Genomic DNA, 12,300 nt, shown 5'->3' with positions numbered 1-12,300 from the left:
GTCCTGCCTTGCACCTGATAAGGGAACAAGGGAAATGAGCCATTTGTTTCAGCTGATTTGAGTCACACAGGTCAGCTTAGCACCATTTCTCTTTCTCTGTGATGCGGACTGTCAAGAATGTTATTGGAACAAAGTTACAGCTGCAGAGCCATTTTAAACAAAGGCTGCAACCCTGCTTTCCTTGTGGTGCAGAACTGAGCAAAATTCTACTAATCATCATACTAATAGACTTCTGCCAACACAGCAGAACTTTCTCCTCTTCATCCCATACCCTGATGGGAGTCTTTCTGCAGCAGATTTTAAAGGCATATAGGGAGGTTGTGGGAGCTGGAACGATTTCTCTCCTGTTTCTTCAGCAGAAACATTTTCTATCCCTTGGGATATTCCTCCAGTACTGAATTGCTCAAAAGCTGCCTGCTAATGGATAATCAAACAATTCATCTGTCTTCTAAGGATATCTGAACTATAAAAGTTTTTAACACTTCTCTTTCAGGTTGTATGTTGTTGGGAATTAAAACAAATGACTTCACTCACTCTGTTAGAGATGCCTAAGTAAATTTCAAGTGCCTTATTAGATAAGTAGAAAAGAAATCTGCAAGCTGAAATGACCTTCCCCCCCTTTTCCCCTCCCCAATTGCTAGCCTTTGTCTCAGTGGAAGGAAAGTCCTTCTTGCTTTTCATCATGACAAACAGTTGGCTAGTTATAGGTGCTTACCTTTGAAGAAGGCAGCTGTAGCTCACACAGAAACACCGCAGGCATTTCCATTTATATAGCTTTTCTGCCAAGGCTGTCCCATTTGAAACTTTTTAACGGGAAAAATTTTGTTCCTCTTCTTTTTGTACTGTGTAGTCTCCTGCTGATCGGTCTCAGAAAATCCATGCTGGTGATGAAGTGATTCAGGTGAATCGGCAGACAGTGGTAAGTAGAGGATGCATCCTGTTACCACTTTCATTTTTTTGTTTTAGCCAAGCAGATCTGGGGGCACAAGTGGTTCAAAAAACAGAATTTAGCCTGATTTATTAATAATTATTTCAGTTGTATTCCTTTGTTTTTATACTGGACTGTTGCTTATACCTTAATGCATTTAGTGGCAAAATCATCCGTTAAAGAGGGATGAAATGTCACAAACCAATTTGGTTAAAGAAAAACACAGGTTTGAATAGTTGATTCTTATCAAAAGTTTAAAGACACTTCAGAGGAATAATACTCATCTTGAATGTTGACTGCTAGAAGCATTCATGGATTACTGGGTGTTTTATGAGTCTATCCAGGTGAAATGTGTAGGGTCATTTTGCATGGAATATTATAAATGTTCATAAGTTCAGCCTCTGGCATCATTGAGTTTATTACAAGTATGATGAATAGTGGATAGTAAATTTTATAAATAAATGCATCTCTGTTTAAGAGGATTAGCATTATGTAATGAGAACTTTTTCCACTGCAAAGAAAGGATTCTTGTCCATCTCTTTACACTTTCTCTCTGCCTTGTCTTATTTTGTGTTTCTGCCAGTTGCAAGCAAGGGATGTTGTCTGCCAGCCTACAAAATTTTGAGCAATACAGTCAAGCAGCACAAACACTAAACATTATATCCTTGGCCAGTTAAGCAAGAGATGCTTTGTGTCTTTCCATTTTAAGCATGGAGGCATAGATGACTTTGGAGGAACAGGAATTTGGGTGGCAATTTCCATTTTGAAATTGCATTCCAGGTTTCATTGCCCTCATCCCCATCATTATCTATTCCTCCTTCCAGAGCTACTGGAAGTGGCCTGTTAAGAGGAAAAGACTTAATATCTTCAGGAAAGCTGGAGAGTGTTTATTGGTGTAACACCTTTCCTCTTCCCCAGGAACTAATCATATCTACCTACTTGGGGTGACATATAGATTGAATATTATTCATTCCACAATAGTTCTTCCTCTAAAGCCATTCAACATTTGACATCCAAGAGGTTCACTGGGACAATATAGCTAAGATTAGTGACATCCTATTTGTCCATAACTGTTCCATCTCAAAGGATCCATTGAAACTTTGCACTTACACTGTTGAAACCCTGCCAAGAGAAACCATGGCAATGGGAAACATTTTGACTTTCTTCTGATGTACTGAAGATACCCTTTTAAATCCATTTATTTTTTAAATTGGATTTAATTAATGCATGTATATGTTGCCTATTTAAAAGGTGGGATGGCAGTTGAAGAATCTCGTAAGGAAGCTCCGTGAGAATCCTTCTGGAGTTACTCTACTAGTGAAGAAACGCCATACGGGCTCTTTTAACTTTACCCCCGCGCCACTTAAAAATCTGAGGTGGAAACCACCACTTGTACAGGTAACATGCAGTTATGCAAAGTTTTTCTTTCCCCTTTACCTATACCCTTTTTCATTTATTTCTTTACTGAATGATACATTTTGCCTCCATAACTGGATATGTTTGACAGAATTTTTTAACTGTATTTTGCTATTATGCAAACTACCTTGAGTTGTAAGAAGTTAAGGTGGCATAGAAATGTTGTCATAAATAAATAGTTTTCATATTGAAAAAAAAAAGTACTCTTTTCCCAACATTACCTTATTCCAAACTCCAAACAGTGATCCATTTAAACATGCAAAGCAGGCAAAATATGCACCTGGTACAGCCCCTCTTCAGACTGCAAGTGATTGGAGTTGTTTGATATCTGATGATCTCCACTTTAAAAAAACTAAAACAAAACAAAAAACAACTCAGAACGTGAAAAATTAGGATGTCAGAAACTAAGACTTTAGATTAGCTTTGTTTCTTATAGTCTAGTTTCCTGCATGCAGTTTTTTGGTTTGGGCATTTAACCCAGTGATCTCTCATCTACATACATCTATGCAGGAAGGACTGGCCAGTATAAGATGTTTTCTGAATAGTTTATATCTCTCTTCCCCTATTTCCTTTGGCACTGCTTCTTAAAAATGCTCCGACTTTGATCTCAGAAAAGAAAAAATGTCAACTCTATTGGTAGTATACCTAAAGATATACACTTATTTGGTTGTTATAGATTGTAATGGGATGTGGAAATGAAGCAGTCTCTGAGGTTAAAACATTTCAGAGTGTCATTAGTTCATAGCATAACTTTTCAATTAAGCTAAGAAGAAGTAGATGATGATTTATTATACATGTTTCACAAGTCACGGTATAAAAAACACAAGATAGTAATTACAAATCAATCCAGTCAAATTAGTTCAGAACCCAGTAAACATATATTAATACTAAGGTAGCAAACACAAAAACAGTACATTAAAACAATTCCCTGGGATAGGACCAAGTATTTATTTATTTACTGTTGGTTGTCCATCTCAAGTGAGTGTGGGTGGCCAATAACAATTAAAACAGCAAGAAAACCAACAAAACATACAAAATTAATAGACCATCGGCAGCTGAGATAAAAACAATAACAAACCCAACCATCAATATAAATACAGTATACATGTTTCAATAAAACTAATTCACAGGCTCCAACAGGCATTCTGACCTACAAGCCTGGGAACACAGCCATGTCTTTGGGGCCTTGCAAAAGGCCAACAGGGTTGAGGCCAATCTGATATACATCCATACTAATTTAAAACTGATGTAACCTAGAACTGTCAGCTAAGTAAGAGTAGGATGGGAGAACCCACCCTTAACCTAACTGACTAATCAAATAAAAAGGTTTTTAAATGCTTTCTAAAAGCCATCAAATTTCTACAGAGACAGAGGAAGGAAAGGAGCAGATTACAAAGTTGTGGGGCCAGGTCCCTAAAGACCTAGAACTTGAAAACCTTGACCTTGGAATGAGGAACTGAAAGAAGGCCCAGATTCTCAGAGGAATATAAAGAACAAATTGCACTGTAGGAAGAAATAAGGGTAGACAGATCCAGGGAGTTTATGGTCAAAGGGCTCCAAACACAAACTTTGGTAGTTTAAACTAGGCTCTGTGATGCTAGTCAAATAGGGAGCCAGTGAAGGGGCCTGCAATGTACTGAGATATGATATTAGAAATTCTGCATGTGTGTGTGTGCAAATAAATAGTATCAAAAACTAATTTAATAATTGATAGATCATAAAGATTGATTTTGTTAAAAGAGTTTTGCAACCAGAATTAAAAATATATATTTTTAAAGTATTTGCACTATACTTTACTATAGTACTATGTCCTTTTACATATAGTAATCTCATTTTACTGCACGAAACAAATAAAAAGGGGGGAGGAATAATGTTTTCCTTTACTCCCAGGACACTCTTGATTGGGACAGATATCTAAAAGGCTATTTGAGGCTGAATCGTTTATACTCCTTTGGAAAGATGAATTCAGGAAGTAACAGTAAATACGTGCAGGGTAGGAAAGTTGTAACAAAATACTGCATTTGTCAAAGAGAGTAGATTAATCTTTATAACCTGTCTGAATTATGCTGTTTCCCCTTGAAGTGCCTACAGTTGCCAATCAGCAAAATTGTGCTGTGCAACCTTGGAGGGAAAGAGGGTGTGGAAGATATGGGGATTAAAATCTTTTAAAAGAGAGTTTCTTTGGGAGCTGAGCAGATAATGGCAAGCGAGGGAGGAATTTGATACTTCTAAGAAAGAGTCTACTGTGGATAGTACTGTGTCTTAAACAGATTCAAATATAGTATCTGGCTTTTTTGGTGCAATATTAATTCATACTATAGCTAGAATGAAGTCTGTGCTTCTCTGCAAGTTATTTAGGATTTGAACCACACGTAGAGGAAAGGCTTAGAATTCAACTAAATCATGTTATGAGACTAGTGACTTGAACGCTTGATGACGTTTGGGGAGAGATCACATTGGGGTATGGCTTCCATGCTGCTGAGTTTATCTTAAACCACTCACAAATGGTATCTATCGCCAGAACTTCTGGCTGATGTTTAATTCTCCAGAGTTATTCGCCTAAACTTTTCTTTAGCAATTCTGTGTAAAACAGCAGTTCATAAAAATGCTTCGGAACTTCTGTTCGGCTTAAAGGCTTTGGCCAAACTTAATTCCAATATGATAGAACACAAAAAATGGAAGGCACCTCTATGTGGGCATGTATTTATTTTTAAAATATTGTGCACGTCCTTATTTTCAACAATCCTAGGTAGTTAGCATATGATAACATTCCGAAGATATGATACATTGTCCTAAAATAAGGTATTCAAAGAAATCATCATTCCCAGTTTCCAGTGGATCAGATGAAAGTAAGGAATGAAGAATAATGTGCCCATACAGTAGAGGAACTGGCCTGGCTGCATATTGTATTTGTAAAGTTACTTAAGAACTGTTCTGCCTTCTCACTGTAGACCAGCCTACACCCAGCTACAGCTCAGTCATCGGAAAATGCCAAGGAGACATCACTGAAGAAAGAGAAACCAGCCATTCTGGATCTTTACATACCTCCACCGCCAGCTATTCCCTATGCACCTCGGTATGCCAGCAGCTACATACTACTTAAAAGAGCCGCTCATTATTCTGAACTTCCCTGGGCTGTTTTGCATTCACTCTCTAGATGAATTAGTTTGATGTAATCAAGATTTACTTTGTGCTTGATGCATATTTGAACTCTTAAAATGTATGACAAGGTTATTGTCTGTTGCCTGAAAAGGTCTTTGTCAATAGAATTACAGCACAGTTTTGTGCTACACGCAGAAAGTCCTAGAAACCTTTAGTGGAAGTGTAACATTTGGTTAGGGCTAGTGCTTGGCAAAACCAGTAACCCATAAGTTCTGTCCAATATGTATTCCTCCTTCCTTCTCCATTGTCCTTTTTGGTCTTTAAAAAAAAGTAAGTTCATGTCTAGCCAGTAGACTGGGTTCTTTTTTATTTCTCTCTTCTGAATGGCTGTGCCTCTAAAGCTTTTGAATTCAAGTTGGTGTGCTGAAATACCTTTAAGCAGTTGAAATGACTTTGATGAAGTCGTCTCATCAAGGCTCAATGGACTTGAGCGTCTGCAGTGGCCTGATTGCGATAGGTTAATGGAAGTAACATTTATTTATATTCAAATAAAAAAGCAAATGACTATGCATCTCTTCACTTGTAAATGTTCAAAGTAGTTTGCATTTAGAGCTAGTCTTGGTTTTTCTTTTCAGAGTGAAGAAAATGCAGGAGGGGCATTCTTGGGGCATGTCAAAAAGCCAAGATGGTGGGCATGACTGCAGAATAGAAGGCCCCACTTCTATTCTGCGGTGGAGCTTTGATCACACAGTTGTGCCTGCCATCTTGACTTACTAATTGCCCCCTCCCCGCCTCCCAGATGCCTCTGAGATGCAGAATGCTATCTACTAGGAATGTGAATTAGTAGTCAAAGTAGCCATGCCAAAGTCACTGTCAAAGTGCAGAGGGATAATTTTATCCTGATATTAGTGTGGAGACTCATACTAACCACCTTATTTATTTATTTATTTATTTATTTATTTATTTATTTAACTTGTCCCCGCCCATCTCCCCACAGTGGGGGACTCTGGGCGGCTTACAACACACTAAAAACATAAATACAATTAAAAGTTATAAAAACCAAGCATTAAAAAATAAAAAAGCTAAAAAATCCAAGAGGGCGATGGGGGCCACACCAGACCGCTAAGGGGCCAGCCAGCCCCATTTCTGATATCCTCCCTCCCCGCCCCAGGCCAGATGGCAGAGCCAGGTCTTCAAATCCCTCCAAAAGGCCTGGAGTGAGGGGGCCTGTCTCACCTCCGGGGGCAAGATGTTCCAGAAGGCGGGGGCCACAGCAGAGAAGGCCCGCCTTCTGGATCCTTCGGATCTTTTATCGCAGGGATCCGAAGCATGCCCTCTCTGTGAGATGGACATTCCATTCAGATTCTACTTTTCAGATACTACAAGACTTTTCAAATACATTTCTGCTATATAGGTAGGGGGTGGGAGAACCAGTTCAATCATTTATGTCCCCAGGAGGAAATTACTGTAAATATTGTTTACTCTGCATATGGATATTTTCACCTACATATTCGGCAATTTAACTTAAAATAAATGTAACTTAATTTTAACTTAAAATAAATGTAAGTCAAATTTCTCATTGTGTAATTTATTGGAAAATTGTGAGTCAGGTCTCTTGCATGATTTATTGAGTTGCCGCCAATCTTAGGAAGGAACAATTGAATTGCAGAATACTTAGGGCATTCTTCTGATCACAGAAATTTATTCAGCCGCCTGTCTGAGTGCTATGTGATGATATCTTGACATATCTTTAAATATGCTGTTCCTTGCATCATAAGACCTAGGAACTTTATAAACAGAAAAGAAAAGAAAATGTAACTCTGGGGCTGTACCACATTTCCTGCTTTTTCTGCAACTTGCAATGCAGAAGTTATATAGTTATATAGACTCAGTGTTGTTTTTTCTTTTCCTTCTTTGTTCATGTTTTTCAGTATCTGCCAGGTGGCAACTAAATAGTGTTAGAATTGTTCAGGGTTCAGTGTTGCAGGCCCTTTGTTTACATTGCTAATTGAATCTAATATCTTTTCAGAGACGAGAAGGGGAACTTCGTTTATGGAGGAGGCAATAAAGCTAAGCTGCCTCTCCCTGGTTCCAAAGGTGCAGAATCTCCCAATTCTTTCCTTGATCAGGAATGTAGAAGGCGAAGGTTTACTCTGATAGATTCTGATCCGTTGCCTGCCTATCCCAGAGAAGCAAATATTCCACTAGCAAAGATGAGGGAGAAAACACCATCTTATGGTGAGAAAACTCTGAACCTATGTTTGTTTTTCTTCTTCCAAGAGTTAACCCCCCTCTTTTCTTTTTAAGTTTGGTAGACTAAAACACAGATTTCAGTGAAAGTTTAGGCATGAAACCACTTAGCAGAATTTGTCAAAGTGAAAACCTATTGAGCCCTTTTTAAAAATGATTTGCATTAAAAAATATAACAACCCAAACCATTTGGCAAAGATTAGCTATCTAGAGTCTGTAAATGATGGAAATATTCTTATGAAAAGTACTTAAAATAAAAGGTTTTTAAAAGATAGGCTCTGGTATGTATCTGCAGTTTGTAACTTTTAATTTGCAGTCTTACACCCACTGACGTAGGAACAATTCCCATTGAACCTATTAGGCTGTTTCTGAGTAGGCCTGCAAAGTCTTGTGCTGCTGAAGTTTAACCCAAAAGTTAGTTCCGTCCTCTTTATACTCTCTGCCGAAGAGACAGAGGTAGAGGATCAATGAAGGTGGTCCATCCTAGATGCCTGGATCCTTTAGTACTTGAGGGTTGGCAGTCAGTCGTGCTGCATAACTCAAGGAACACGGAGACAGAGTGCTGGATAAGTTTTCCCCTAAATAGCCTCTCTGTGTGCACTGGGGTGTTCTCTGATTTACCAAGGAGTTGTGGGACATAAGAACCACAGAGAGACATACAGTGATGATGGCAGAAGATGAAGAATGGATATGATTGAATACAGGTACATGCCCATGTTTGGGCCTACACTAGGGTAGTAAGAGTGGTGAAGCAGTCATACTTCTCCACACTTACCGCATGCATAAAAACTCACCCAGTGGCTCTGCTTAAGGCAGTGTTGTCCAAACTTGGCCACTTTAAGAAGAGTGGACTTCAACTCCCAGAATTCCCTAGCCAGCCATGCTGGCTGGGGAATTCTGGGAGTTGAAGTCCACTCTTCTTAAAGTGGCCAAGTTTGGACAACACTGCTTTAAGGTTATCTGCACCCTGTTGGGCAAGAGCAGATGGGAGGACTCTCCTGCAGGCTGCTCTGACTTACTAGGTAGATTTTTCTGTATGTATAAAATCATTCATTTCACTCTGAGTTAGACACCATTTTGGCAAAGTCTAGTGAAATGCATGGGATTTTTCAAATCTCAGAATTATTTCAAACTATGGTGCCTGAGGGAGTGGGTAGATAAAATAGTTTTTAAGGTATTTTTCTTACGTTTTTATTTGCTATAAACTAACTAGGGTCTTGGAGGGGTAGCATACAAATTGCTGTAATAAATGAAAAAATAAATATCAGCTCATCTGCAGTTACTAATGACTAGTAAATATCTATTAATTTCATTAATTAAAATGAACTTCCATTTACTGAAGTAGTCTGCCTTTAGATATTAGGAAGTAGGAATGCCTTGCTTGTGAGAATCCAGTGGTGTCTTGACAGGAGCTGCTAGCTTTAGATGGGCTTGTATAAAGTTGTCTTCTCATGATAGCTGCCCTTACATAGATCACATAGAAGAGAGTATATGTAGCTCAGGGTTGAAGTGTTGGGTTCTTGTAACATCAGGGCGAGAATGCTCCCTCTCACACTGATGATGTTACCTAGCCTGGTAGTTAAATGTCTGCAAGAAAACTACCAAGTGCAGAAAGCACCAGGAACCTACAGATCACATTACTTCATAATAACTCAGCATCCCAGTGACACTATCTGTACAATCATTTTTGTGTGGTCTTTAGGAAAGCCTCGCCCACTGTCTATGCCTGTTGATGGAAACTGGTTGGGATCTGTAGAACCTTTCTCTAAGCCCCGAGCCATGGGGAGAAAAGGTAAGGAAGCTTGTTGGAGTTCAATTGCTTTTCCCAATGAGGATGCCTGTTCATGGTCCACTTTGCAGTTACATGCTAGATTTCCACCTGTGTGTTTACCAAGCAGAGATGGACAAGCATCTCTGTCCATCTATCCATTTATTTAATCAGATAGCCTCCCTGGGGTCAGCAAATTAGTTGCTGTTTCGGCAAATGCCAAACAGCAAAATGCCATGTTAGTTTATATTAGGTTAATCTAATAGGAGAGGTGCTTTTGATGATACTTTCTTTCTACTCTAGACATTAATGTAATAACCTCTTATTATACTGAGAGTAAGGGTGCACAACCCTGGCTGCCTGTGGCTCCCGGGGCCCTGGGTGTATGCACTAGACACCTCTGGAAATGCTTACCAAATTTTAATTTTTAATGTGATAGCGTCAGGAAATTATGAAATGCTTGATTGGAGAGTAATCACATGAAAAACTGTATTTAATTTTAATGAAATGTAAATGAAATCAGATAGGATATAATTTGATGTCACCCATATTGTGGCCCTTAGACCAGCAGAAATTGTGCACTTCTGCACAAATGCTTGCTTTAATGTCTCATTTGAGATGAATACGGAGCTGGGACACTACGTTGTTGCTAAAATATTGTCTAAAAGGCTTGCAGCTAGCAAACTTAAGTACTATGCCAAAATATTAAAACATCTGTCTCCTTAGAGTTTTCAGAGCATACGTGGCTGCAGGGGATGTGTGTGTACATTTGTGTGCGTCAGGTCCAAAGCATGTACCATGATGCATAAAGTGTGACTTGCAGCAGACATTGGGGTGCAAGTGTGTAAGGGTGCAGTTTGCATCATGACATCACTGCGTGCATGTGAGATTTTGAAATAATCTCCATTTGCTGTGGACACCTGTGTTTAAGAAACTTGTTTAGGAGGAAAAGACATGATGGTAGCAGTGGTGGGAATCGAGAGTTTCAAAAGAAGAGCCTTCCCCTTGCCATTTTTGTGTTTCAGCTTGCCTCTTCCCAAATTTGTTTTCTTTCCTAGAAGAAACAACAGTGGGATTTTAAGAATGCATGTATTTGTGTGTAGGTTATTAATCCCTAAAGAAGAAACCATACCCGTTAACTTAAATTTGGGCTGGTGCTGGTCACAATGATTAAGATTAAGATTCAGGTTGTAGTAGGTTTGGAAAGAGAATGACAATGTTAAAAAAAAAAATCTATGAACACCAGTTCAGATTATCTTCCTCCTGCACAAACGGACAGAGAAAATCATTTCTGCCATGTCTGCTGGAGAGAAGCATAATGTTAAAAGCTGCATTATGACATGTCATGCCTTAGTCTTTGCAGATTTTTTGAATGTGAATTTTTAGAAGGCTTTTCTGCTTCTTTTCCCAGCTGAAAATGTCCTCTGCCGATACTTCAGCAATGAAAGAATCCCACCCATCATTGAAGAAAGCTCCCCTTTGCAGCGTCAGTTTCCCAGACCAGCGGTGGAAAAACAGTTAGTAAAGGGTGCCGACTACATCAGGGGAAGCAGGTGTTTTGTTAATGTGGATCTCCACAATAGCGCAACCATCCCTTTCCAGGAGGATGGTGCTAAAAGGCCACCAGTGACCACATCCACCAAATCCTCCTCCACAGAATCCTCTTTGCTGGTTAGCTGGATCACAAGGTTGAGGCTATTGACTCATTGAGTAGATTGGATGGAAGGTGACTGAATTTTTCACTAAGTGCCTTCTTTTATTCTCCAATCAGAGGGTTCTCTATTACCGACAGAGTTATTTAGTGACTGTATGTTTTATTTCCCCCCTCCCTCAGAGAATCTTTCTTTTTCCTGATGTTGCTAACTCAGATTCATTGGAGTTGGGGGAGGGGGAGTTAATGGAGAGGCAGAGGAGATCTCAAGATGTTGCTTTTTAAAACTTGCCTATGAAGGGGAATGTAGTCCTCCAGAGAAAGCTGTCCGTCTTGAGGCTTCAGGAGTCACTGCTGATGTGAAATCGGTGGGGTTTTGGGCAGCAGCAGTCTCTGCCTTGGCCTAAAGTCAGGTGGCCTTTCATTTGCTCGGATGTTATGCAGCTACTGGATGTGCTGGCTTTATAGCACTGAGGGAAAAACCTCCAAGCTACAGTTTGGACCAAGAAAGAAGAAAAGAAGATGTCATTTCTACTTTTAAACTATGTGGGGACTGCAAGTGACTGTGGACAACTCAGCTCTAAGGAAACAGAAGGCTTTCTTCGATCGTTCTGATTCACCACAAATATCACTATCAACTGGTACAATCCCAGTTATTAAAGACTCAGTGCTGTTTAGTTATCCTTCCCTTAACTGCTGCAGTCTTGATCCCCTTGACATAGATTGGCACAACATGCCATGGATATGCGTTTCTAGTGATGATGGTAAAAGCAAAAGGAATATATCTTTCTTCTGGAAAAAAAAAATGAAAAAATTAAGACTGAATAGCTATTAACCAAAGTGTTGTTAAAAATAAACCCTGCAGACTTCTGGAGCATCCATGATGCTTCAAGGTTGAACTGGTGTGATATTGTTTGTGTGATAAAGATTGACTTCTGATAAATGACAATGTTGTTAAAACAGTTTGCTGTTTTAAAACACTGGTAGAAAAATGTGTCTGTCCCAATTATTTGCATAGCATTGGGTTGGAGTGGGGGTCATTTACGGAAGGAAGCATTTGCAAAGCCACTAAGAATGTGTTGCTGGTTTTTTTTTAAATGTAGAAAAGAGTATTGTTACAGTTTCACAAAGAACATTCAGTTTTAAAATAATTTAAACATGAAATTGTGCTGTATTTTTTCTCTT

The 12,300-nt window shown here is 39.1% G+C and overlaps 1 protein-coding gene across 3 annotated transcripts in view; it reads left to right on the top strand.

The window, feature by feature from the left end:
• The window catches only part of CNKSR3 (CNKSR family member 3), a 65,373-nt gene extending 53,716 nt beyond the window's left edge, over positions 1-11,657 (top strand). For all 3 annotated transcript variants that reach the window (XM_007430702.4, XM_025168234.2, XM_088142259.1), the window contains exons 8-13: positions 851-919; positions 2,180-2,326; positions 5,296-5,420; positions 7,476-7,684; positions 9,399-9,488; positions 10,876-11,657. In XM_007430702.4, the coding sequence (XP_007430764.2) occupies positions 851-919; positions 2,180-2,326; positions 5,296-5,420; positions 7,476-7,684; positions 9,399-9,488; positions 10,876-11,174 (939 nt within the window). In that variant the 3' untranslated portion in view covers positions 11,175-11,657. The remainder of the gene's footprint in view (positions 1-850; positions 920-2,179; positions 2,327-5,295; positions 5,421-7,475; positions 7,685-9,398; positions 9,489-10,875) is intronic.
• The last annotated feature ends 643 nt before the right edge of the window (positions 11,658-12,300 follow it).

The sequence above is a fragment of the Python bivittatus genome, unplaced genomic scaffold (genome assembly GCF_059951505.1).
Source record: "Python bivittatus isolate LINGU-HERP-01145 unplaced genomic scaffold, Pbiv_v1 ctg000020_np1212, whole genome shotgun sequence".
Taxonomy (NCBI): Eukaryota; Metazoa; Chordata; class Lepidosauria; order Squamata; family Pythonidae; genus Python; species Python bivittatus.
This window is presented reverse-complemented; position numbering and strand designations above follow the sequence as displayed.